The 24,236-nt window shown below is 38.8% G+C and overlaps 1 protein-coding gene and 1 long non-coding RNA gene across 2 annotated transcripts; one reads left to right on the top strand and one right to left on the bottom strand.

Annotated features, from left to right (window-relative positions):
• The first annotated feature begins 721 nt into the window (after positions 1 to 721).
• Positions 722 to 23,783, top strand: LOC136268911 (leishmanolysin-like peptidase). Its single transcript, XM_066064377.1, has 16 exons — positions 722 to 882; positions 16,735 to 17,161; positions 17,587 to 17,684; positions 18,064 to 18,155; positions 18,208 to 18,295; positions 18,339 to 18,424; positions 18,481 to 18,549; positions 18,612 to 18,724; positions 18,778 to 18,875; positions 18,931 to 19,012; positions 19,284 to 19,409; positions 19,791 to 19,937; positions 19,985 to 20,143; positions 20,195 to 20,365; positions 20,430 to 20,455; positions 23,565 to 23,783. Exons 1-16 carry the CDS (start codon positions 775 to 777, stop codon positions 23,640 to 23,642), a joined length of 1,968 nt encoding a protein of 655 aa, XP_065920449.1. The 5' UTR covers positions 722 to 774; the 3' UTR covers positions 23,643 to 23,783.
• LOC136236702 (uncharacterized) lies at positions 13,860 to 15,945 on the bottom strand. Its single transcript, XR_010692207.1, has 2 exons — positions 15,819 to 15,945; positions 13,860 to 14,115 (listed from the first exon to the last, which is right to left on the bottom strand). It is a non-coding gene; the product is annotated as an uncharacterized lncRNA (long non-coding RNA).
• Positions 23,784 to 24,236: the final 453 nt, after the last annotated feature.

Below are 24,236 nucleotides of genomic sequence, written 5' to 3'. Positions count from 1 at the left end.
AGTGATAAAACAAGGCCAAGTCACCCACACTAGCTGCAACAAACGCAATACACACACAAGTATACAGTGAGGAACTGAATTCTTGTCATTCGGAATAAACTAGGTAGTATGATAACACCCATTTAAATGTAGTAACACCAACAACCAGTCTGAGTTAGCTACTATGAAACTAACTCACTGCCGGTGACACCTACCATGGCCGCGTGTGAACTACTGCCGCTGCTGGTTTTCGCCAAAACAAACGAAGTGTGATTAATAGTACCTTGTGGCATTACTTGCACCGTAACTGGTCTGTTACTAGCGACAGGTCGATTTTGCGCCATTTTCACCGACTATTCGGCTAACTATCGCGCGCATTTTATTATTCAAAACACGCGCATGCTCAAACCGCGCATGGCCGGTAGTTGCAAAGACAATGCAATTTTCTGTAATGTGACTGTGACTTTACGTAAAACAAACAAAAACGGTAAGTTCACCAAACGAGAAAAATTTTCTAAGTCAGAAGTGGGCCCAAAAAAAAAATTGGCTAGTCTCACAAGGTCTGGGGGCGAAACTAGGGGTATAAGTCTGAAGTTCAAGTACAGTGCTGTATTTGACTGCGGCGCTTACCCCGCAGCACAGAACGTCTGACCACACATAAAATGATATCTATGGATCACATGCACGCGAATATATCCTGCCCCCGCCTGACGTCATGACGTTACTATACAGTGCACGCCACAGACTGCACAGTACACGCCCTTTTTCGATTGAGAACAGCCAGAAAGAGTGAAAATGGGCTCTACAATGCTATTGTTGTGCACAAGCCTCCTCGCTGGTGTGTTGATTGGTTACGGAAGAGGGGAAGGCCTGTCTCACAAATGCATCCACGACAGAATCTCCGTGAGTGCTGGATATAGCTAGCTATACAAGTGTATTGCTTAAATGTTGTGGCTAGCTCTATAGTTTCGTATTTTCCTTGCCATGTGTATGCACATGTGCCCCAGGTGTTGTGCGTGTTAAATATCTCGACAACGATGGTTCCTTAGGGCCGTACTGGCATATCTCAGCATTAGCTACTATACCGAGTTAACAAGCTCTTGATTTATTAAGTTTGTAAACAAATTAATTTATGTTCCAAATCAGTATCTGCCAGTGTTATCTCCTGCAACAAGTACCAGGGCAAACCATCCCTTGAAGCTATTACAGTTGTATGCCAGAACAAATCGATATAGTAACTCTTTCTTACCAAGATCAATACCAGACTGGAACAATTTAGATATGGAAGATCTTGACAATATAGACTTACTTACTTTCAAAAACCATTTGCAAAATGCATAGACACTAAAATTTTGTTTTGTACATTAGCGATTTACCCAATGGGTTTTGCTAATCAATAATAATAAATAAATAAATAAATATTAAAGGATGAGAAGCCCAATTTGGCATGACTATATATGAGGGGTCTGGGGGCAGACGCAGCACATACTTGTTTCAGTGGCTAGGCCACTCCAACACGGCAAAAATCATTTTCTTGTTTCCCATTTCATTGACCTTAAAAATACATGCAGGTAGGCGGTTCATTATCTATTTTTCATTATAGATATTTCCACGAATTTTCGAAATTCATAACTAACTTACAGGTAAAAATACAGTAGAAATATTTGAACTAAGAACCTTAACAGTGAAAAGCTAGCTAAAAGGGCTTTCTGAATGCTAAACTAGTTACTGCTATACTGCCTATGCAGTCACAGGATAAATAATGAATATTGACAGCAATAATGAATGACCATGCGGGAAGAGAATCTGCATGCGGGCGGGAAATGAATTTTCTAGAAGTGGTCTAATCACAATTGGCCTGAAATCAGCTAAACCTATATTAGCTATATACACACTATTAAATAACTCCAGTGAACTAGTGTAGGTTTATTACGCTGGCTTTTCTAAAAGTTATCACTTAAAATACAAGCTATACACAGCTAGGTCAAGACACCGTGTGAACATTTTACTGAGTTGCACTGAAATATTACATACCACATACAGGTAGCTATAGCCATGTCAGAGGTTTCTACTATGAATTCCAATTTGCAAGTTATGTTTCCTTAGCAGTAGTGTTCTTAATGAATTGGCATATGTATTTCCTTGGCTTTTATTTCCTTCCTAGATTTAGACTATAGGCTTGTACTCAAATATTTAAATACAGCCTCTATTTGAGTCCGGGAATTTACTTTGGATAGGCCCCAGTGTTCAAATTGTGGTAGAATAAGCATACTGTATAGCTGGAAATTTTTGAGGGATGAAACTTTCGCGAATTTCATGAGTGATGATAGCTTCCTGAAAATATAATCGTGAAATGTTTCAGTTTATACACATAGCTATTACCCGCTTTCTAGACTTTCGTGAATTTAAAAAACGTGAAAATCGTATTTTACACAGTTTCGCGAAAGTTTCATCCCTCAAAAATTTCCCATTATACGGTAGGTAATCTTTATTTATACAGAGTGTTGACTACATAAACAAAAATGTAGTTGGTAAAGTTCTAAAATAATTGAAAACAGTTGTATGATACACATCAACATGCATATGAACTCATGTGATCACTCGTAGCATCTTCATCTTTCATATGGCTTTAAATTTAGCTAGTGAGTTTGAAGAAAGAGCAGCAGGAACTACAGTAGACTTAATTAATAGCCATGCATTTGGGGCCAAGCATTTTTCTAAATGTACTGACTTATAATTAAGAGAGTCATTTATTCAAACACCGTCTTTATATGAGGAAATATGAGAAAATCAATAATGAACTTAATCAATAGTTATATACACAATAAAAGTAGAAATAAAAACTGATTCAACTTAATATATCCCATTTTCACACTCTACAAATATGGAGAACCTTAAGAACACACATACTAATATAGTAGACCAAATAATTTTTGTGGTATACCTGTATATATAACATGACTATACCCCTTCATAAGAAAACATAGAAACCTTGTAATGAATAACTTTGATAGTATATAAGTAGTAACACTATAGCTCATACTCCCTCTGATAAACATCCATGCATGTGCATTGTACATATGTGGGCTTTAAATATGTGCTATGAAATATTAAACCCCAGTGTGTGGGAGTATCAAAGCGCCGCGCTGGGTTATAACTACCATACAGCTAGACAGAGTGGCGCTGCTACTGTACGATATATTAGTTATCACCCAGTGATAACTAACTTATCACCCTGTTGCGGAGCCACTCAGTCTCTTTCATGACATCATAATAACCGTGAATGGCATTGTTTACCAATGGAACAAAGAGCCAAATAAGGAAATATTGATACAAAACACACCATGATACAGCACTTAAAACTACCTAAATCTTACAAGAAAACTGTTAATCCTTTACACAATAACACTACAAGTTACCAATACCGTGATAGCTAGTTTAACAAATGTCAAGAATAGTCCATGACGATTTTCGCTCCAGCAATCACTCCCAACGGTCACTATGGTGAAGAACTAACTTCCTCTAGCTTCATCGTTCTATCTTGGACTATGGTAACCACTTGTTGGTCTTTATTTTTCTCTTGCACACCACGCGACACCACCATACCAATTTCTGACGAAGGCGAATCGTACCTGGAACCGCTGCTTCATAACACCGCCCTTCGCTACAGTTTGTAGGCAGTACGTAAGGTCTCTCTTGTAGCTACAAAGTAGAATCTCCACACAATTCGGACGAAATCTTGAGCACAGTGACAGGAACTCAAACCGGAACTTAATTTACTATCCGTAAACTTCTGCGCACTCCCGCGCACTGGGATATAAAACAGTTATATCCCGTATACTCTGATGATATCATTGTTATTACACTCGTCCTCGGCTCCGCCTCGGACTCGTGTAATAACAATGATATCACCCTCGTACCGGGATATAACTATAACTTAAACCGCATCCTGGGCATAGTGCAAGTGGCTGATTTCCTGAAATTCTTTTCCTTGTTGTGTGCCTGCCTATCTATGTACCTACACTTGTCTGTCAGCACCTACATAAACAAACTTTTCCTGTAAATTAAGGTGCTAGTGAGAAATGACATACTTCTGCACAGGTCAGTTTTGTTTTTGAGATGACTTTGTCATACCAGTTTGAATATGGGACTAAACGCAGTCTATTGATATATATGTGTGTGTGTGCATGTGCGTGCGTGCGTGCGTGCGTGCGTGCGTGCGTGTGTGTGTGTGTGTGTGTGTGTGTGTGTGTGTGTGTGTGTGTGTGTGACTGGATCTACGAAAACCGTTCTTATCGCCCAAGACAGGAAGTTTGATTTTTTCACACAAAACACAAAGTTTAATGAATGCACTATCAAGTTTCACTGTCACAGTCGATCAGAGTAAAGTGGTTTGCTTTTGCTGGCTGCTTTTTTAAAGCACAGTGGCAAGCCATACAAGTGGTCTGGAGTCTTGATGGAGTCCTGGCCTACCAGAAGATGGCTGTGTGTGGCTGTACAGCTCCATGGCATTGGACAATGACCTGTGCTGTAAATTTCCTTTCATTTTAGCCAGTTCTGGACCCTGAATGGCCCATAACTTGGCCTAATTCATCCCAGCACGTTCCTTTTCAATTTTTGAGCACCGTCTTGCCCGCCTTCCAGGTCCCCCGCCTCCCACCCTTTTTGTAGCTCGCCTGATACAGTCAGCCTTGGTTTAAAAACTATTGGGAAACTTAGCTGTTGACTACTTCTTCAGTGGATGATCAGGAAGGTAAGAAATTGTTGTAAAACGTGTGAAAATTTGGTATGCATAGCTGCCACCATTAGCCAGCTACAACACTCTGAATATTTAAAACCAATGTTTCTCGGTACTTTTAAATGGGCAATAAGACCGGTTTTCCCACAGACAGTCACATATACAGGCAATTTCAGTAACCAAAAACTGTGCATCTGACCTTGTATGCTGCACTTATTAAATTTTTACCAGTCCAGAATTGTCTTCATGACCAACTTCTGTACTTATCTATACACACTTTGCATTGCAAATAAACTTTGTTAAGCATTGGTAATAACTAATGAATCAAACTGTCACCAGCCAATAAAATAAACCATCAAAAACTAACAAGTATAAGGAAAAATTAGGAATTTTAAAGATCATAGAAAAATTGTAAGGAAACAGGGGAGGTTGCCTACACCTGCAGATATACTAGTGAACATTTAATCCCTACTTCAGCCTATACCCATGACTGAAATTCAGAAATTAAATGTTCACTAGTACATACATCTGCAGGTGTAGGCAACCTCCCTTCAGTCATTTTCCTACTTTTTTCCACGATCCCTTAAAATTCCTAATTTTCCCGTATACTTGTTTGTTTGCTTTTTTTGTGACTGGTGAACCCACACATACTGCATCAAAAGAAATGAGAGCACCAGAGTTAATGTTTCATCTGAACGCATGCCCCAATTATTAATTACTGACTTGATGGTGAAGTGGCACTATGTTCACTTCATTACAGAGTGCTACAAATGAAGAACAGTAGTAGAAGTGCCTCTGCAATCAACCCAGTTACAGCAAAAAATACACATGATTCACATGCCCCAACTATCAATTACTGACTTGAAAGTGAAGAGGTCATTATGCTTCATTTTCATCTATTTTCAGCCTGTTACACAGTGTTACAAGCGAAGAACATTATCAAACAGTACAGTAGTACATTCAAGTAGGGATCCCCCGAAAACGACGCACACCACCTAAAATGCCACTTTCAAAAATCATCCTGGAGACATCTTATGCCACAAAAATCATCTATATGGAATAATATTAGTCCATCTAACATGAAATACAGCATTAAAAACAAGAAAACACTTACCAGTGATCGGATATAGAATTTTTTTTTAAATCGTTAAAACTTGAAATTTCGTCTGCCTCACTCACTCACTCACTCACTCACTCACTCACTCACTCACTCACCACAGTTGCAAGCCCAGAGGCCAAATGAAGCAGCACACAGCCACCATTTTATGCCACAATAATGAACTCACTAGTGGGATGTGCTTTTTGGGGTTCCGACTGTGATAGACGCTACACGAAATACTTCGAATACAACAATTGTGTCACGTGTTACATATGCGCATGCGTATATTCTAATATGTTACATCTCCCTTGTTGTTTGAGTGTGCACTCATACGGTTACAACAAATTGTGCATTATGGTGTTTGCATATTAGAGTTCAATAATCTGTGTCGGTGTATCTTGATGGCTTCCGAATTGTTCTCTGTGATCTGCGAAGTTGTAAATGGGGTGATGGGTTACTGTCTTGTTCTGCTGGTATTTCCATCTCAGCAGTGTCATTGTAATCAGCAATACTGTCCTCATCCAGCCAGTTATCATAGCTCTGATTAGCTGTGTAGTGGTGAGATGCATCCAGACTGCGAGGTGCTGGTTTTAGATGGCGTCTGTTCCGACGGTACTTTTGTCCACTTGGAGTATTGACTATGTAGGAGCGAGGTCCATCTGCACTAATGGCAATAACTGTTGCTGGTTCCCATTTCCCTTTTGCTCTCATCATGACTGTGTCTCCTACTGTTAATGGTTTGAGAGTGGCTGTGTGGCGGTCATAGTAAATTTTTTGTCGTGTTTTCCTTTGTCTGAGTTCCTTACGAACAGTCTGTGGGTTGATGAGTTTAGGTTGCAGGAGTTTGGCAGTGGTTGGAAGTAGAGTCTTTGTCCTTCGGCCCATGAGCCTCTGTGCTGGTGATCCTAATGTATCGGAGATAGGTGTATTTCGATATTCAAGTAGAGCTAAGTATGGATCTCTTTTGCTTAGAATGGCTTTCTTAATAAGGTTCTTAGTTGTTTGGACAGCTTTCTCTGCCATGCCATTAGACTGTGGGTAGTGTGGACTTGATGTTAGGTGCTGGAATCCATAATCTTGTGCGAACTGCTTGAAAACGGCACTAGAAAATTGTGGACCGTTGTCTGTTATCAATTTGTCTGGGATTCCATGCCTGGAGAACTGTGATTTACAATGTGTAACAATGTGCTTACTGGTGGTTCCATTTTGGAGCAAATTCACTTCAATGAAACCCGAGTAATAATCAACCATAACTAGATACTTTTGGTTGTTGATTTCAAACAGGTCGGCACCAACCTGAGACCATGGCCTGGTTGGAATCTCATGCGATATCATTGGTTCCTTCATATTGTTTCGCTGGTGCGTACTACAGATATGGCAGTTTGCAACAATGTCTTGAATCTGGGCGGCCATCCCAGGCCAGAACATAACATCCCTTGCTCTTCTTTTGCATTTCTCCATCCCTAGATGTGAACTGTGAATATTGTGCAGCATCTCATGCCTCAAATTATTGGGAATTATGACTTTCTCACCTTTGAATATGATGTCATTGCAAATTGATAGTTCATCACGGTAGTTCCAGTAGGGTAAACAGTTTGCTGGCACTTCTTGCTTTGTCTCTGGCCAACCTGTGGCAATCACTGATGCTAGTTGTTGCAAGTGTGGGTCCTTTTTGGTTTCCTCTCTTAGTTGGTCTAGCTTTGTTTCGGAGATAGGCAAAGTTTGTAAAATGTTGATGTCAAATTTCTCTTCTATTGATTCTCCACATTCTGGTAGGAAAGCTCGTGATAGTGTGTCAGCTAATACAAGTTGCTTGCCTGGTCGGTAAGTAACGTTGAGTGAATACTTTTGTGTAGTCATTATCATCTTCTGTAGCCTTAATGGGGCTTGGTGGAGAGGTTTTCTTAGGATTGCTTCAAGTGGTTTGTGGTCGCTTTCTACCTCAACATCAGGCATGCCATAGATGTAGTCATGGAATTTTGTGCAGCCAAATACTATAGCGAGCATCTCTTTCTCAATCTGAGCATACCGTTGTTGAGTGTCTGTAAGGGCTCTTGAAGCATACGCTATAGGGTGGTCATTTTGGAGAAGGACAGCACCTAGACCCTTGGAGCTGGCATCAACTGAGAGTTTGACTGGTTGCCTGGGATTGAAGTATGCAAGAACAGGAGCACTGCTGGCTAGGCGTTTTAATGTCGAAAAGCTTTGTAGGTGTTCCGGATGCCACTGCCATTTTGCATCCTTTTCTAGCAGTGCTCTAAGAGGTGCTGCAGTTTGTGAGAGGTTAGGAATGAATTTGGATAAGTATGTGATCATGCCAAGGAAACGTTGTAGGGCCTCTTTGCTTGTTGGAGGTGTCATATCATTAATCGCCTGTGTTTTCTTGGGGTCTGGCTTCAATCCATCTTTAGTCAGGACATGTCCCAGGTAAGTGATTTCTTGTTTCTTGAATTGGCACTTAGCTTTGTTCAATTTCAGGTTTCGTAGGCGAGCTCTGTCGAGGACTTTAATCAGCCCAGCATCATGCTCAGCCTCAGTTGCTCCCCATACAAGAATGTCGTCAACCACAACCTCCACGCCATCAATGTCTTCAAACATTTCTGTCATCACTTTTTGGAATACATCTTGTGCAGATGATAAGCCAAATGGAAGGCGTTTGAACATGTAGCGACCAAATGGGCTGTTGAATGTGCAGAGCTTGGCACTTTCTTGGTCAAGGCTGATTTGCCAATAGCCTGAACTGGCATCCAGAACTGAGAAGTAGGTGGCATTTGGCATCCGCGTAGTTACTTCTTCTATAGTTTGCATGAGGTAGTGCTCCCGCTGAATGGCTTCATTAAGATTACGAGGGTCAATGCAGATACGTAAAGAGCCATTAGGTTTGATTATTGTCACCATGCTGTTCACCCAGCTTGTAGGTTCAGTGACCTTCTCTATTACGTCAAGGCTTTCCATACGTGCAAGCTCTTCTTGGATCTTTGGACGGAGTGTAATGGGCACACGGCGTGGTGGATGGATTACTGGTGTTTTTATTGGGTCAATCCTTATGTGGTAACGCACATCTGTGACACACCCCAGTCCCTTAAACACATCATAGTACTGTTCAAACAAATTAGCACGACTGTTACCAACAGTGTCTATGCGTTGTACAAGGTTCATTTCAATGCATGTAATGAGTCCTAGAATGTTTGGAACGTTGTGGTCCATGACTTCAAATTCGACAAGGTAATTCAGGTCTTTGTATTGGCATGGTATTTTAGCCTTGCCACAAGTGTGTAACTTATGGCCACCAAATGCTACTAGGCTAGCCGAGGATGGTTTGAGTGGGTCCTTGCACACTTGGTAATATAGCCACTGAGGTATCACATTGCATTGGGCGCCAGTGTCAATCTTGAAAGTGGTTTTCTGTTGGTTCATTAAGATAGTAACCGACCAGTCCTTTACTCCGTGAGCCTGTCCGAGTGTGCCGATAAACAGATCATCACTGTCAGGTGTCTCTCTTTGGATACTGTAGTTGTGTAGTGGTTGAGTTACCCTTGTGCGGCATACTTTGGCAAAATGGTTTCTTCGGCCACATTTTCGACATTCTGCTCCAAATGCAGGACAGATTTGTTGCTTGGTGTGCCAACCTCCACATCGGTCACAAGATACCTTTTGAACTTGTTTGCTCTGAGACCGTATTCCATGAATGGCAGGTAGACCATTAGTTTGGTCACCGGTGAACAGCTTCATTTGGGATGATGTCGTTTCATTTGCCCTACATATGTCAACTGCCTTCTGCAAAGTTAAATCAGGTTCTCTGAGGAGTCTGCTGCGTGTTTTGTCACAGTGTATGCCACACACTATTGTCTCTTATTAAGCTGTCCTTAAGATCTTTAAACTCGCATGTTTGGGCTTTGGTCTTGAGGTCTGTGACATACTGGTCGATTGTTTCTCCGTCATGTTGGTCGCGCGTATTGAACATATGTCTTTCCCACGTGATGTTTCTCCGCGGCACACAATATGCTTCGAATTTCTCCAGTATTTTTGCTGCTTTATTTTTGTCACTTCCATCTTCCCACGAGAACGTATTGTAGACTTCTAGAGCATCGGGTCCGACCACGTGTAGTAGAGTCGCAGCTTGGATTCCTTCGTCTTTCGAGCTGAGGCCACTGGCAAGTGAGAAGAGTTCGAAACGTTGTTTCCACTTCCTCCAAGCATCAGAAACGTTACTGCCATCCAAGTCTAGCGGATCTGGTGGCGTTAGCTTGTCCATTCTGACACCATGTGATAGACGCTACACGAAATACTTCGAATACAACAATTGTGTCACGTGTTACATATGCGCATGCGTATATTCTAATATGTTACACCGACGAGTGTAGGTCCTTTGTGCCTTGTCATTTCTTTTATCTTCCTCAGGCTGCTTGTCTTCTTTATCCAACAAAACCATATAGAGGCATTAATTTTCCATATCAACACTTTCTTTCAGCTGCATATTTAGCTAGATGCCACAGAATTATTTCAGAGCTAGATTTCAGAAGCATTTTAGTCCTGGCACTTGCTAGATATCTACAACTTCGCGATTGGGATCCTGTTCATGATAGATTCGCGACCACACCCATCAAATAAAGATCTAGCTGGACTAATGGCGATAGAGTGCGGAGACCACACCTCTTAATAATCTAGTTATTTACTTAAAATTACCTCTTCCCTTATTGGTCTAGCTAGCTGCACACCCCTTTGTTGACTCGAGATACTCTAATAGAACAGTCACTCTAATACAACAGCCACGTATGATATTCTACTTAGAACAGTCACAAGTTACACTGTAACTAGCTGTGCTACAACAAAACTAAACAAACTAGTATTATAAAAATTGTTAATTTAAAAATGAAGTAGGGATCTATGCAGTGAAACAAGAGGTCAATGATAGTATTACAGCATATATAGCTCGGCGGGAAATTCCTACTTTGGCACATTATTTGTTCAAGGCCAAAGTGGGGACTTTCCCACCAAGCTATGCTGTAATACCATCATTCATCTCTTGTTTCACTACTTTTTATTGCATAGATCCCTACTTCATTTTTAAATCAACAATTTTTAAAAATATAGTCACCACGGAAAATACAGATGACTCCCGTTTACAAATATAGGGAAGCCAAGCATTGCACTACCACAAATCAACACCTTGGGCTGTCAGACAAAAGAAATGGGACACAAAGGAGGACAAAGGTATTCCATGATGCGCCTTGTATGTACTGTGGCATGCTAAAAGACACATCTCGGGACGAAGTGACGTTGAACAGTGAAAAAATCAAGCCCATAGCCTTAGCCATGATTGAGTTATACTTGCCTAACAGGCAGGCAGTAGAAAATTCCATTAATTTTAAAAAATTGTGACAGTCTATTGGATCATGCTGAAGGCACTTTTGGGCTTGGTTATACCTAACCAATAGTGCCAAGGGCCAGGATGGTATTGTGAAGCTGGTTTTGGGTAATTCTTCATCCAACGAAATCATATCGAGATGTTAATTTTCCGTACCAACACTTTCTTTCAGCTGCATATTATTTTAGACATCGCTGAATTATTTCAGAGCTGGATTTCAGAAACGCTTCAGTCCTGGTGCTATATATAAGAGGTACACTTGCTAGATAACTGTAACTTCACGATTGGGATCCGGTTTGCAATAGGATTGCGACCATGCCCACTAAATAAAGATCTATGTTGACTAATAGCAAAAGAGTACAGAGACCCCACCTCTTAACAATCTAGCTATTTACTTAACAATAAATGAGATCACCTCACTCCTTATTGGTCTAGCTAGCTGTACACCCCTTGGCTGACTCGAGATATACTCTAATACAACAATCATGCATGTATGATAGAACAGTTACAAGTTACATTGTTCTGGTAGACATAGCTATTTTTATACAAAAAGAAGCAAACACAATATAAAATTAATATGTTACATTATTGTTCTAAAGGAGACAGGTTCCCCTCAGCAACATCAAGGTTAACAGCTGGAAGTACACAGGCATGCTTGGATCTAAAACACCATCCCCTGATACACATTACTGAAGAGCGCAGCAAGGAGAACCCCAAACTACAGCGAAGCCTGCCCATAACCACAGAATATAGGGAATTCCACTTCTCACTGAGCAAATATAAGTGATGGCATCTGCCTTTCCCATACCTACAGATGTGGAAAGTACAAGTGGACATACAAGTTACATTGTAGCTAACTGTGCCACAGCAAAATAATAAAAATAAATAAACAAACTAGTATTTTTTTAAAAATTGTTAATTTAAAAATGAAGTAGGGATCTATGCAAGAAACAAGAGATGAATGATGGTGTTTAAGCATAGCTCTGTAGGAAAGTCCCTACTTTGGCACATTAGCTATTTGTTTGCCAAAGTAGGGACTTTCCCACTGAACTATACTTTAACACCACCATTCATCTCTTGTTTCACTACTTTTTATTGCATAGATCCCTATTTCATTTTTAAATTAACATTTTTTAAAAATACTAGCATATATATAGCAATATGGTGGTTTTCAATCAAGGCTATGTACCTTGAAGTCTGTATTAGTTTCGGTGATACTGTGTAATTGATAATACAAAGTGATGTAATCATCCATATGTAATTTTTATGCCATGGCTACCAATGGTGCTCAATAGAAATGTCTTGAGAATTGCATTTGTTTAGTAATTACTAAAGGAAAGGGATCAACACTTCGATTTCAGCAATTGTCATGCTTTTTATCAAGTCAAGTGCTTCATAGTGGGATACACAGCTGTACTTGCAGGATACCTTTGTTATCAACACCTTGGCCTCGGCCTCAGGTTGATAAGAACAATGTTGGTACTATAATGTAGTCCCCTTAAGAAGAAGAAAACAACAAAGCAAAATCAAAACTTTGGCTGCCCACATCTTGCAAATGGCTGCAGTGAATTCAATCAGATTTGCATTGTGGACTACCCTACCTGGCAGATAGCTATACTGTGCTTGGGGAAGGACAATGAAGCTATATGCATGTGTAAAAATCACATTTTCTTTCTTCCAGTCATGGTATGATGCGGCAGCTTTCTTGGCCTCATGGCACGTACATCGTATGTCTGATATTCATGAAAACTATATCTACATACTAGCTGACTTGCATGCATGTATACCAACTCACAACAATCATAACTTAATGCTACAGGCTTGATTTTTGTTCTGTTAGACCATAGATACTAGACTTATAATAGGGATTGGCAACGGAGGCGTAAACGGAAATAATCCGCATTTCGCTTTCCCGTAATACTGTTAGGAAATTTCAAGTCACTACCAGCTGACCCATACTACCCCATACCTCGTATACTACTGAGAATGTTTCATGTGTTTCCACGAAGATTTAATCTTTAAAGCTACGTAGCTCCATTAAGGGTTCTTGCTAGCATGCGTAATGGAATTTCAGTACGGAAGTGAAACCTGCCTTGCGTCTTTGTGCAGTGAAGGCTCGGTTGTGTATTTATCTCTCGCATTGTGACAGTGAGAAGACTAGACTAATAGATGAGAGTTAAGCAGCTAAGATTAATAACCTTCTCTTCCCATCTTTCTAATGGCGGATCAGGGACGGAACAATTTTCCCTCTCCCACATTGTATCATGTCTGGACAAAAGTATGCCGAGAAGCTGTAGCTAATCTGCTAAAGCATGAATTTAACTATAGCACACCCTCACATCTCTCTCTGGCTTACCTGTACTGAATGTTACTTCAAGGCCGCACTGACTGTTCTATTAGAGTTATTGACTGCTTTATTAGAATATATCTGAACCTTTGAAGTCGGAATTGATGATTACACTACATCAGCTTAGACCATTCAAGTTCAAATGAGATACTGTAGCGGACTGGGTGTGCCCCTCCTTTTACAGCTCCTGGACTTGAGTAGGAGTAAGACCTATTATGTATACCAGATTGTAAACTGAATTTGAAGTCAGCTAAGCATCATCTTTGGTCTCAGCAATGAGGGACATCCGTTCCATGAGGCAGTACTGTCACACAGGATCAAACATAGCACAGTTTATACACCCTATACAACATTGATTCATGTGCCACACAACTCAGTTACAAATAACACCTTGCCAGGCTATTATTTACATGTCATTTGAAACTACATGATGTAAACATTGCAAATCCGACTAGGAGGTTGGTTATTGCTCTACTCTTGCACGGGCCTGTTGCAGCTTGTTTTGTGTTATACTTCTGACTCAATCTAGTCTGCTAGCAGGTCTGTAGGTTCTGCAACTGCTCACTCAGATGTTAACAGCTTACCTAGCATTACAATCAATCAAAAATCAAATTAAGACTACTACATAAGCACACCACAAATAAATCATAATTCAGGGTTCTGCCCAGAAATTCCTGAGTGGTGGACTAAAGTTAACATGAACTGATATATTAGGGTATATTGCATGTGTATCAGTGATGTGTGTAAAAATTGTATATACTGGTTGGATTTAAGAGGGTACTGATCGCTTTGAACCACTGCCAACCAGTATGGGCAGAACCCTGTGAATCATTACACCAGAGTAATTTCTCCTGCCAGACATTTTATGTGGGCAGCAGGAAAGACTCCTAGTCACTGTTGTTTTCTATATTTTTTGCACTAAAAGTGATAAATTTACATATGCATAATTCAACTCTGTATTGGGGAAGTAAAGAACCTAAGCCCACAGTATTTTCAAAGTTCAGCAAAAAAAGAGGCTGTAATCCACATTCAATCATTTGCTGTACAAAGAATGTGAACTAATGTAAATCAGGAAAAATTCGTCGTCAAAATATTTTTGTCACTGGCTGTATCGAGGAAAATTAAAATGACGAATCATTTTAAACTATTATATGGACAATTTGCTCATACAAATATTAATGTATACTTAGTTATTCTGCCAAAAAATTCGTTGATCATGCAAGCGACAAAATATATATAGCATCGAAATTTTAATAGACGAAAATATGTAGCGTCAAATTTTTCCTGATTTACAGGTATACAATGTGTAGAGTTAGCCCTGTCAACACTCCAGCTGTGGTCATGGAAAATGGAGAACAGTGACCAGGTGATTTACTTGCAGTCCCCAAACAAAATGTCTGACATGTAGTAAGACTAATACCAAAAGAAATTAGATACATACCTTTGTGCAATATGCAATTTCATTAAATTGTTTACTGAGGTAGTTGGTAAAAGTCATATTATTGTGTGCATAATTATATTCGTGAAGACAATAATTTGTTTGAAACAAGTTCGAAAAACATGTCATTCATTGCACCCCTATGTGTTGGTAATGCAGCACACACACAAAAACACACTTTTGTACTACAAAGTCACACACACACGCACACACACAAAAGCAAAGCTTTTGGTAACAGTATAGCAACCACACACACACACATTAAAGCAAAGCTTTCAGCAATAGCATCAACGTAATTCCAAAAACCCAGTTTGAGACCTTTGCTAAAGAGCACACACTAGATCATTATCTGTAATATTCTTCCCTCTGGTTCTTAGGTGGTCTTCCAACCTTGAATTTCTTGTAATTTCTCTCCTTTCATCATAGTTCTGATGCCGAGACTATACATGTGAAATTTTCTGTTGCTCATTTTAAACTCTGCCTACACGAAAGTAACAGGAAGGATTTGTAAACTAGATATGGAGTCACATTCTCCAAAGTAAATATTTGTTCTGAACCATGGAAATTCTTCAGCCAGTACTTCACGAAGCTCAGTAAAACTACACAAACTTGTACAAATATCGCTCTGAAATTCCCTGTAAATAAGCATCCTCCCTCAAACAACGCCCCTATTGTTAGAAATTTTGATCCATTAACACTTCCAAGGTCAAAATTCGAGCATGGGAAATGTTAACATGGTTTAGGAACGTTGTGTCACTTCAAAAAAAACTACACAACAGTAAATGGCTTTGAACTCCACAGTAAACAACAAAATGACAGCGCGCTAAAACACACAAATAAGAAACTTACCCATCCAATGTACTTCATATAGCCATAACTTCAGCTTTAACACACGAAGAATATGTGCACTGCACGCCTGCTCGAGTGCCAGTCACTCAAAGGCTCCACTATTTTCTACTTCACCAGCAAAACAGCGAAACGCACATTGATTTACGAAAATAATAATTTTATAGTGCATTGCCAATCCCTATTATAAGTCTAGTATCTATGGTTAGGCATCACTTCAGGCAGATGGCTTAATTCAGTCATGGGTAAATAGACTGAATTAGAGATTAAATGTCTTCTAGTACATACAGTACGTACCACTCAAACGCAACATCGTCTCATGAGAGTGTGAGCAATTAAAAACTCACTAATTAAAGGGCATGGAACCCATTTTGTTTGCAAATATTCATCCTGTTTCGTTTGGGATAAATACTCGCAAGTAAAATGGGTACGTGCCATGCCCTTTAATTAGCAAGTTTTAAAATTGCTTGCACTCTTGCAAGGCGATGTTGAGTTTGAGTGGTACTGTAGGCAAACTCCCTTTTGTTTTACTAATTTTTATTTCTATGATCCCTAAAATTCCTAATTAATGTTTTCTTGCTCTTGTGATAATATACTTTGTGTACTGTAATAGTGTCAAAGTGCTTCATAAAAGTGTGTCCATAAACTATTGGTTTTGCTATCAGCCAGGATCAAAATGCCAAAATTTGAGGCATCATGCAACTTCCTGAGGTATAATTCTCCTAAGATGATCGACATGTCTAACTGGCACACAAGCTAAAACTTTCATGCACTACCGTACATTGTGAAATATGTCAATTTTTGGGTACTTGTATATAATTGATAGGAAACATGATATTGCGTGGCTTTCACTGAATTCTTCAAGTTGCATCTGTATGTAAACACATGCCATTAATTGTAATTAATAATTTTTATTCAGAAACTGTATCCACGTTATCCTATCCCTCATTTGAGTGACACTGCTGGTCGAAGCAAGAGACAAACTGATGGATTCCAACCATTTCGTATTTCAGTTCGTTTTGTAATGGAGAACATCACAAATTCTTCAACTAACCTACCACTTCTTACTAACCCATCAGGAGCATTTCAACAAGCCATCACATACCTTGAGAGTGTCTTATCAGTTGTCAGAGCTCCAAACAATCTTGTGGTTAAACCAATGTGTACTACAACAAGAAATGGCCAGTGTATAGCTTATCAGATACCAATGTGTGGACCATATGCTACCGTACCAGCTGAACACTTGGGAAATATAACGGTGTGTGATCCTACATGTCGTCAAGTGGGTGGGGCTGGTGTTGGAGAGGATGCTGATTATATCTACTATGTCAGTGCAGTTGATGAACGTAAGCATCTATGAATTGTGATTTATTTAAAGTGTTCTGCATGAACAACGATGCTTTAATTTGTAATACAAACCACCATGTTTAAAAGTTTAAAGTAATGAGGTACTGGAAGCTAGTATACCTTTTAGCTCCAGAGGAAATATTAGGATGATGCAATGTAAATTCAAACTAAGCCAAGGTTTCTATTACATCATTGTACCATCACTTCTGGAGTTATGGGTGTTAGTTGCCGATGTCTCACTATTGCTTAATTCTGTATTCAAACTTTCAAAATGGTGGTTACTGTTGCAGCCTTATAATTACTACAGTAAAGTTGTGGAGTGCTGTATGCAAATATACTCCTCATTTTCACTTATTTCTACATGTAGTTATTAAAGTTAGCTATAGTGTCTGAAGTAAGTTTATGTCTCTATCTCTTAATGTAGCTGATTGCCGCAGAGGAACTTTGGCATATGCATCTGAATGTACCTATGATCAAATGAATTTTAGACCACTGACAGGATATACAAACATATGCCCTCAGGTTTGTCAATATGGAGTTTAGTAATTGCAATAGACATTTTAATGTATTTCGTGCTGTCAGGGCCAGAGACTAATAATTGTCCATAAACGGTACTGCATTACATCTAACTATTTCTAATCCTGAAAACATGGGTAAATTGCATTTTTAAGGAACCAATAAGTTAGTAAATTAGTGCTGTTTTAATTATAATTCACTCATATTTTCACGGTTCAGAAATAGTCTGCTGCTAGAAAAGGTTGGTAAATTCCACCACAACTTAGCTACTGCTTATACTACTGCCAGGAGCTTATATGCCCTGTCAATACTTATAAGATCCTACTGTTTCAGCACAGACATGACTTGATGAGATAAGCTGTATTAAATTGTGTTTTATTTGTAGAGTTTGGAGTCCGATAATGCCCAGTACATTTTTATGTTAATAGTTCATGAAACACTACATGCTCTTGGATTTACTAATAGCAATTATGAATTGTAAGTGTAAAAGTATGGATATATACATAACTATAAAAGCAATGCTGTACAGTTTTATAGATGAAGACGGTAACAGATATGATGGATCTACTACCTTGAGAGTAAATGGTCAAAATGTATTGGCCATCAATTCACCAAAAGTATGTGTTAATGCATCTTACAATATAATATAACTGTTACTAGGTACTCAGTTATGCTCGTGAGTATTATTCTTGTCCCAACTTACAAGGAGTGTTACTGGAGAATGAAGGAGGGAGTGGGTCTGCAACGTAAGGGAGTACATGCCATTATAAAACTATTGAGTAGTTAAACTGTTTATGTATAGCTCTCATTGGGAAGCACGTGTAATTAGTTTTGAGGTAATGATTGCTGCAAGTACGGAGTCGGAATCTGAGTAAGCTATTATGTAACTTTTGCAATTGAGCTCATAATAGTTAACCCATGCATGCACCACAGTTATAGCAGTATCAGTAATTTTACCCTCCACTATTTGGAAGATACTGGATGGTACAAAGTCAATTATGCAGTTGCTGAATCTCTTCACTTTTATGAATTTCTGTGGGGAAAAGGTGTTAGCATGCATACTTACTGTTGTTCACAATAATTGTGTACATGTGTGCAGGGTTAGGGTGTGATTTCAGTACTGCTGGTTGTAATGATTACCCCTACTCATGTTCCCCTCCTAATGCTGATGGGTGTAGCTATGACTATCAAGCTTCAGTATGTTTCATGTCTATACACAGAACTGTTTTAAAGTTCTGTTATTTTGTTGCAGTCTATCTGTTTTGATGTAGACTTTTATGATGGCTGCTACATTTTTAGTCCTTATTCCAATGGATACTGCAACTCACCTGGAGGTAAACATATAGTAATACTTTTTATAATTGTGTTGAGGTGTTTTAATTTTCTTAGCTCAATGAGTGAGTACTTGCAATTTTTCAATTTAATTTTTCACTAACACAGATTTAAATGTAAATGCTGCTTCAAAGGGAAATTTTCTATCTTTGAAGGTTTCTATATTGCTGTAGTTTGTGTTCTATAGTGTACAGATTTACACAATGACATGAACTGCATGACATTCAAAGATGCATTTGTTGTTACTTTGTTGTGAAATTCTTATATTTACAGCTCCAATTACAAGTAGTTGCTTTCCACTGGTGACCAGCTCCAATCGCCGAGGTGGTATTTGTTATGATAGACAATGTTACAGACAATCCAGTACTCAAGGAATTTTCTATACTATCACACGACTTGGTTAGTTTAACATCAGTCCTACACCGGCAGTGGTTAATCTTGGCATTTAGAAAGTGGTGCCACAATTCTAGTGACACTGTGACTTCCAACATAACTTGCTAGTTGCAGCAGAACAAAACTGCTGTTTCATATGGCCTCTCTAAGAAGGAATTTAAACAAAACCAAGAGGGGTAAATATTAGCAAGTGTGTAGGTGCTGAGGTTGCAGTTTTAAAAAGGCATATAGACATATATTACATTGTACACTTTTGCCATTAATAAATTAAACAGTTTCCTCTAAGAATTTAGCTTTTCTCTAACTCTCTAAGTTCTGACTGTACATATTTGTTCATATGACTGTGTATTCATACCTAAATGATATATCGGACAATTTAATATGCAGGTGACACAAGACTGTGTCCTTCTGATGGTACAGTATTAACCTTCCCTCTTGGTCCAGTTAATGTCACTTGTCCTCCAGCTGAACTTGTGTGTTCCCGCAATACACCATTTACCCAGTTTGATGCTACTGGTGATGTACCACCATCTTGTAAGGATAAAAGTAAAGTAACAACTTACAGTACAATACACTTGTAGGGTGTGACAGTTCTTGTGCTACTTGTTCAAGACCTGTCAGTCCAGCACATTGTCTAACCTGTAGTGATTCTATGACCCTACGTGGTGCAGCCCCCAGTCTGTGTACTAGTGATAACTGTGGTAATGGTACCTTTTTGAACTCAATGGGGAACTGCTCTGGTAAGTGTATTTGTGCTTGCGAGATACTAGTTTTTCATTATTTTATCACAGCCTGTGCTAGTGGATGTAGAGCCTGCACTGGTCCCAGTAACACAGAATGTCTGGCATGTGAAGATGAGACTCTCTATAGGGTAACTACAAATCAACCTGCAAGTATGGCTTGTGTTGCTGTGGGTGAATGCAATAATCCCATCATCAGCACCTTTGGAGATCGTACTTGTGGTAAGCTGTATATTTGGTATTAAACTGGGAGAATAACTACATCACTTCACTTTATCATATATAGGTAGCACGATGACTTCTAATCCAGGGGTAAGTATTACATACAGTTTAGCGTGAATGAATGAATGTAAATGTGACTGTCTGTACAAATATATATTCCTTTACAATTGCATGCATGTACACATACAGCATGGTAATGAAATATACACAAAGTTTGTATTAAAGTTTACACCAGCACTTTTGCAGCACTAGCATAACTCTCATCAAGTAGATCCTAGTGAATGAAGATATACATATATGAGAGAATATATACTGAAGACAAAGTGGCATTCAGGCTCCACATGAGCATGCAGAGCAAATATGAGTATTCAATTTGGGTAAATATCCATGACAAAAACAGCTTAGCTGTGAAAAAAAAAGAGTAGCATTTCACAAAACACTGATTACCACTTTTTTCACAGCTTGGGCAGTTTTAATATGCTATGGATATTAAGGCAGCCATAAACTGGTAGTCTATTTAAAGGCACAATGATGAAAAGGTTGTGGTTGCATTATAGTGCATTCTATGTGTTAAATTACACTCAGATAGACCATTGCACACACCATGTATTGTAGACTTCTAATATAACACACTTATTATAGAATGTATTATTTCATCTCACCAAGCACTTACTTTACTTCAACAACATGTATTATGCTGGCTCATGCATGCAGCCTAACTAAACTAATCTATTATATTATCTGCCAGTTCATTACATTCTTGAGTGAACTAGGGTGTGCTTTGTAGCATTGTGATTGTTTGGCAACAAGTCCAGCGTATTGTTAGAGGTCACTTGTTCGTCATGCCTACAGGGAAAAATCGGTATACACATAGGTTAACCATCATAGCTCAAACCTTTTGTAGTTTAAAAGGGATCACATTGACAGTTACAGAGTTACAAGGCAAAAACCAAACAAATGTAAATTGTGGGGTCGAAATACTCTAATAGAACAGTCACCATGGGTAAAAGGTGCATAAAAATGTCGAAAAAAGTTACTGACCAGCGTTTGAACCAGGGACCTCCACACTGAACACCCAAATTCTTAACCACTGAGCTGCTGCTATCACGGCTGATCACCTCACTTTATTTCTACTTTATAAATGAAAATTCTAGCTAAAATCTACTCAATAGTAAAGTTCATAATTTCATAGATTTGCTAAAGGAAAATCTAGATTCTTCTAGAACATTCTACAAAAATTATGAAAGTAGCTGTGTTGTTTGACCATAGATTTATAAACCCCAGGTACCTGGAGTTTATAAATCCATGGTTTGACCAAGTACAGCCAGTGTGGGCAGGCAACATACTTGTTTTACGGAACCAGAAAACACCGTTTTCATGCATCCATTGCAGCCTCTGTACAGGTGAGACATTCGACCTAGTCTTTGATATGCAACAGCAAGGAGTAGTGTCATATAGTTCTGTGATGCCAGGGTGGTGGCAAGGGGTGCTGGTAACCCTGGGAATAATAATAAAAAATCTAAATAAAAAAGTTTTCATGTATCCGTAGTTCCATAGTGCTTGAATGGTATAATTACCATTTCTGCAGTGAAGCTTCCTCAGGGTAGGGCATCTCCCATTCCTAGTTTGAATCTGCCTGGCTATCATTGGGATATATGCACCTTCAAAATTCATTTAATTTTCAGTTCTTCATGTAGCCACATAGTCTTTGATGATTCCTATGTAAAAGTTAAAAGGAATTATTAAGGTCAACCCTTTGGAACTTGGAATTACAAAAGAAGTGATATCCACACAAAAACAGCCAAGCTGTGAAAAAGGTGCGGCCTTAAAAAGCCTGGGTGAAAAAAGTTGTGAAATTAAAGGTGGCAGCCAGCAAATGGCTGCAATGATGTTAATGCTAATAAAATTTAATAATGGCTTGGTAAAATTTATTAGTATTAACATCATTGCAGCCATTTGTTGGCCACCACCTTTGATTTCACAACTTTTTCACCCAGGATTTTTAAGGCCGCACTTTTTTCACAGCTTGGCTGTTTTTGTGTGGAGTATATTACCTTCTCCAGCCAACACAGTGGCATATCTTCGTGTCATGACACAAACATATACTAGGAAGGATTTCACCAAATATAATTCACTAAAACTTATAAAACCATTAGGATAGCCCACAAACAAGTTTGCACTTACAAAGAAATTTTCCAGAAATTGTCTAGTTGACAGTCATTCAGTGCTAGCATATGGAGTGGGCAAGATGTATAGTAATCATTACAGTGGAGCAGAGAGCCTACATTGTTCCTGAGTGGTGTTAATCTACCATAGAATCCTATAGCACTGCAAGTTGTAGTTGTTAAGTCAATCTAAAATATGAATGGAATTTTTCCATGTACTGGAGTCTTGTTAGGAATCCAACAATCATACTTGTGAAGTTTGTGGTGAAGTGTCCTACTGAAAACACCCGGAATAAAATCCCCCTGTAGTTATAATTAAAGTGCTGACTACCTGCCATTGTAGAATTTTACATCATAGAAATAAGACAAATATTTAGATGGTGTTGAATCTCCTGCTTGCATGGTCTTCTCAGAATTAAAGCTGAAATGATTGATTCTGATCAAATACTCTAATAGAATGCTAATTTCATTAAAGCGTGCCAGTTGCATGTATCAGACAAGATCAACACCCTTTTCCTCTCGGTGTGTATATCTTACTACAGCACCAAGCCTTCTCCATGCAAACTATCAGCACATGCTTCTTTATTATCTTTAAATGTCCTTTTAACCGAGATGTTAACCAGTTTTTACTTCAGTGAGATCTCATTGGGAGCACATCTAAGCTTTAAAGTTTAGGCCGAGCCACTTCTGCTTGTAAAGAACTCTGGTAAAATTTCATGAATGCTAAAATGGCTACAAGTTTAGGGAAGCATCCCAGACTCCTTTTGCTAAGGATTTGCTACCCTGGTTGTAAATATTAACTTCCTCTGCACCTGAATTTAGAGATAAGAAGTTGTGATCTAACAAGATTATACTGCACAAGCCATACATTTTTGCCTGTAGTATATCACACGTGTGTGTATATGCATACAACAAATCCCTTGATCCCAAAGTGCCCATTTTAAAGAGATGTACCAGTACAGTATTTAGTTATTTTGCATTAAACATGAAAAACTATTCTGTGTATTAAATGTATACCGTTTTCTTTATTGTAGGGAGGAGGGGCTAGCTCCACCCACTATCATTCACTGCAGTTACTGGTCATCTTACTGATGATTTATGCACTACTTTGAATAGCTGCTAACCAAAACAATGTACCCCTTTTAGTTGTTTAGTATTTATGAATTTGCTAGAATGCATTTATTTATATCAAATGTATTTATTTAAATGTGTTTTTTATTTATTGAAGGATTTTAGATAAAAATTTTAGCTGATCAATACTGCATCTCCATGCATCACACAAGCATGAATTAAGCTATATTATCTCTTAGATGACTAATTTCTGGCACAATTATATAAGGGTTTCCTAAGCTCATAATCTGTTATTACATCCTCCAAGCTGTGTCTATCAGCTAGATGGTTTAGTAGAGAAGTAGGAGCCATGAGGTCACAATTCTTGGATAGTTTTGTCCTCTTTAGCACAATATCAGTTACTCCTGCTAGTGATCAGTAATGAGACAATTAAAAAATCTAAACTGGCATACATCAGAGTCTGCCCATGCTTGAGCAGTGGAAACCCATTTTTTAAATTCTTGTGTATGTCTCTGGCCTTATATGTTTTGACTACCAGGTAGCTGCAAAGTTTCTACCATGATTTGCTTTACTTTTGTGCAAAGTTTCATGATCAAATTTTTTTTGTGTAAAAATGATTTACATGAATGACTGCT

The sequence above is a fragment of the Dysidea avara genome, chromosome 10 (genome assembly GCF_963678975.1).
Source record: "Dysidea avara chromosome 10, odDysAvar1.4, whole genome shotgun sequence".
In the NCBI taxonomy this organism is placed as follows: Eukaryota; Metazoa; Porifera; class Demospongiae; order Dictyoceratida; family Dysideidae; genus Dysidea; species Dysidea avara.
The sequence above is the reverse complement of the archived record's forward strand: the minus strand, read 5'-3'. Positions and strand labels throughout refer to the sequence as shown.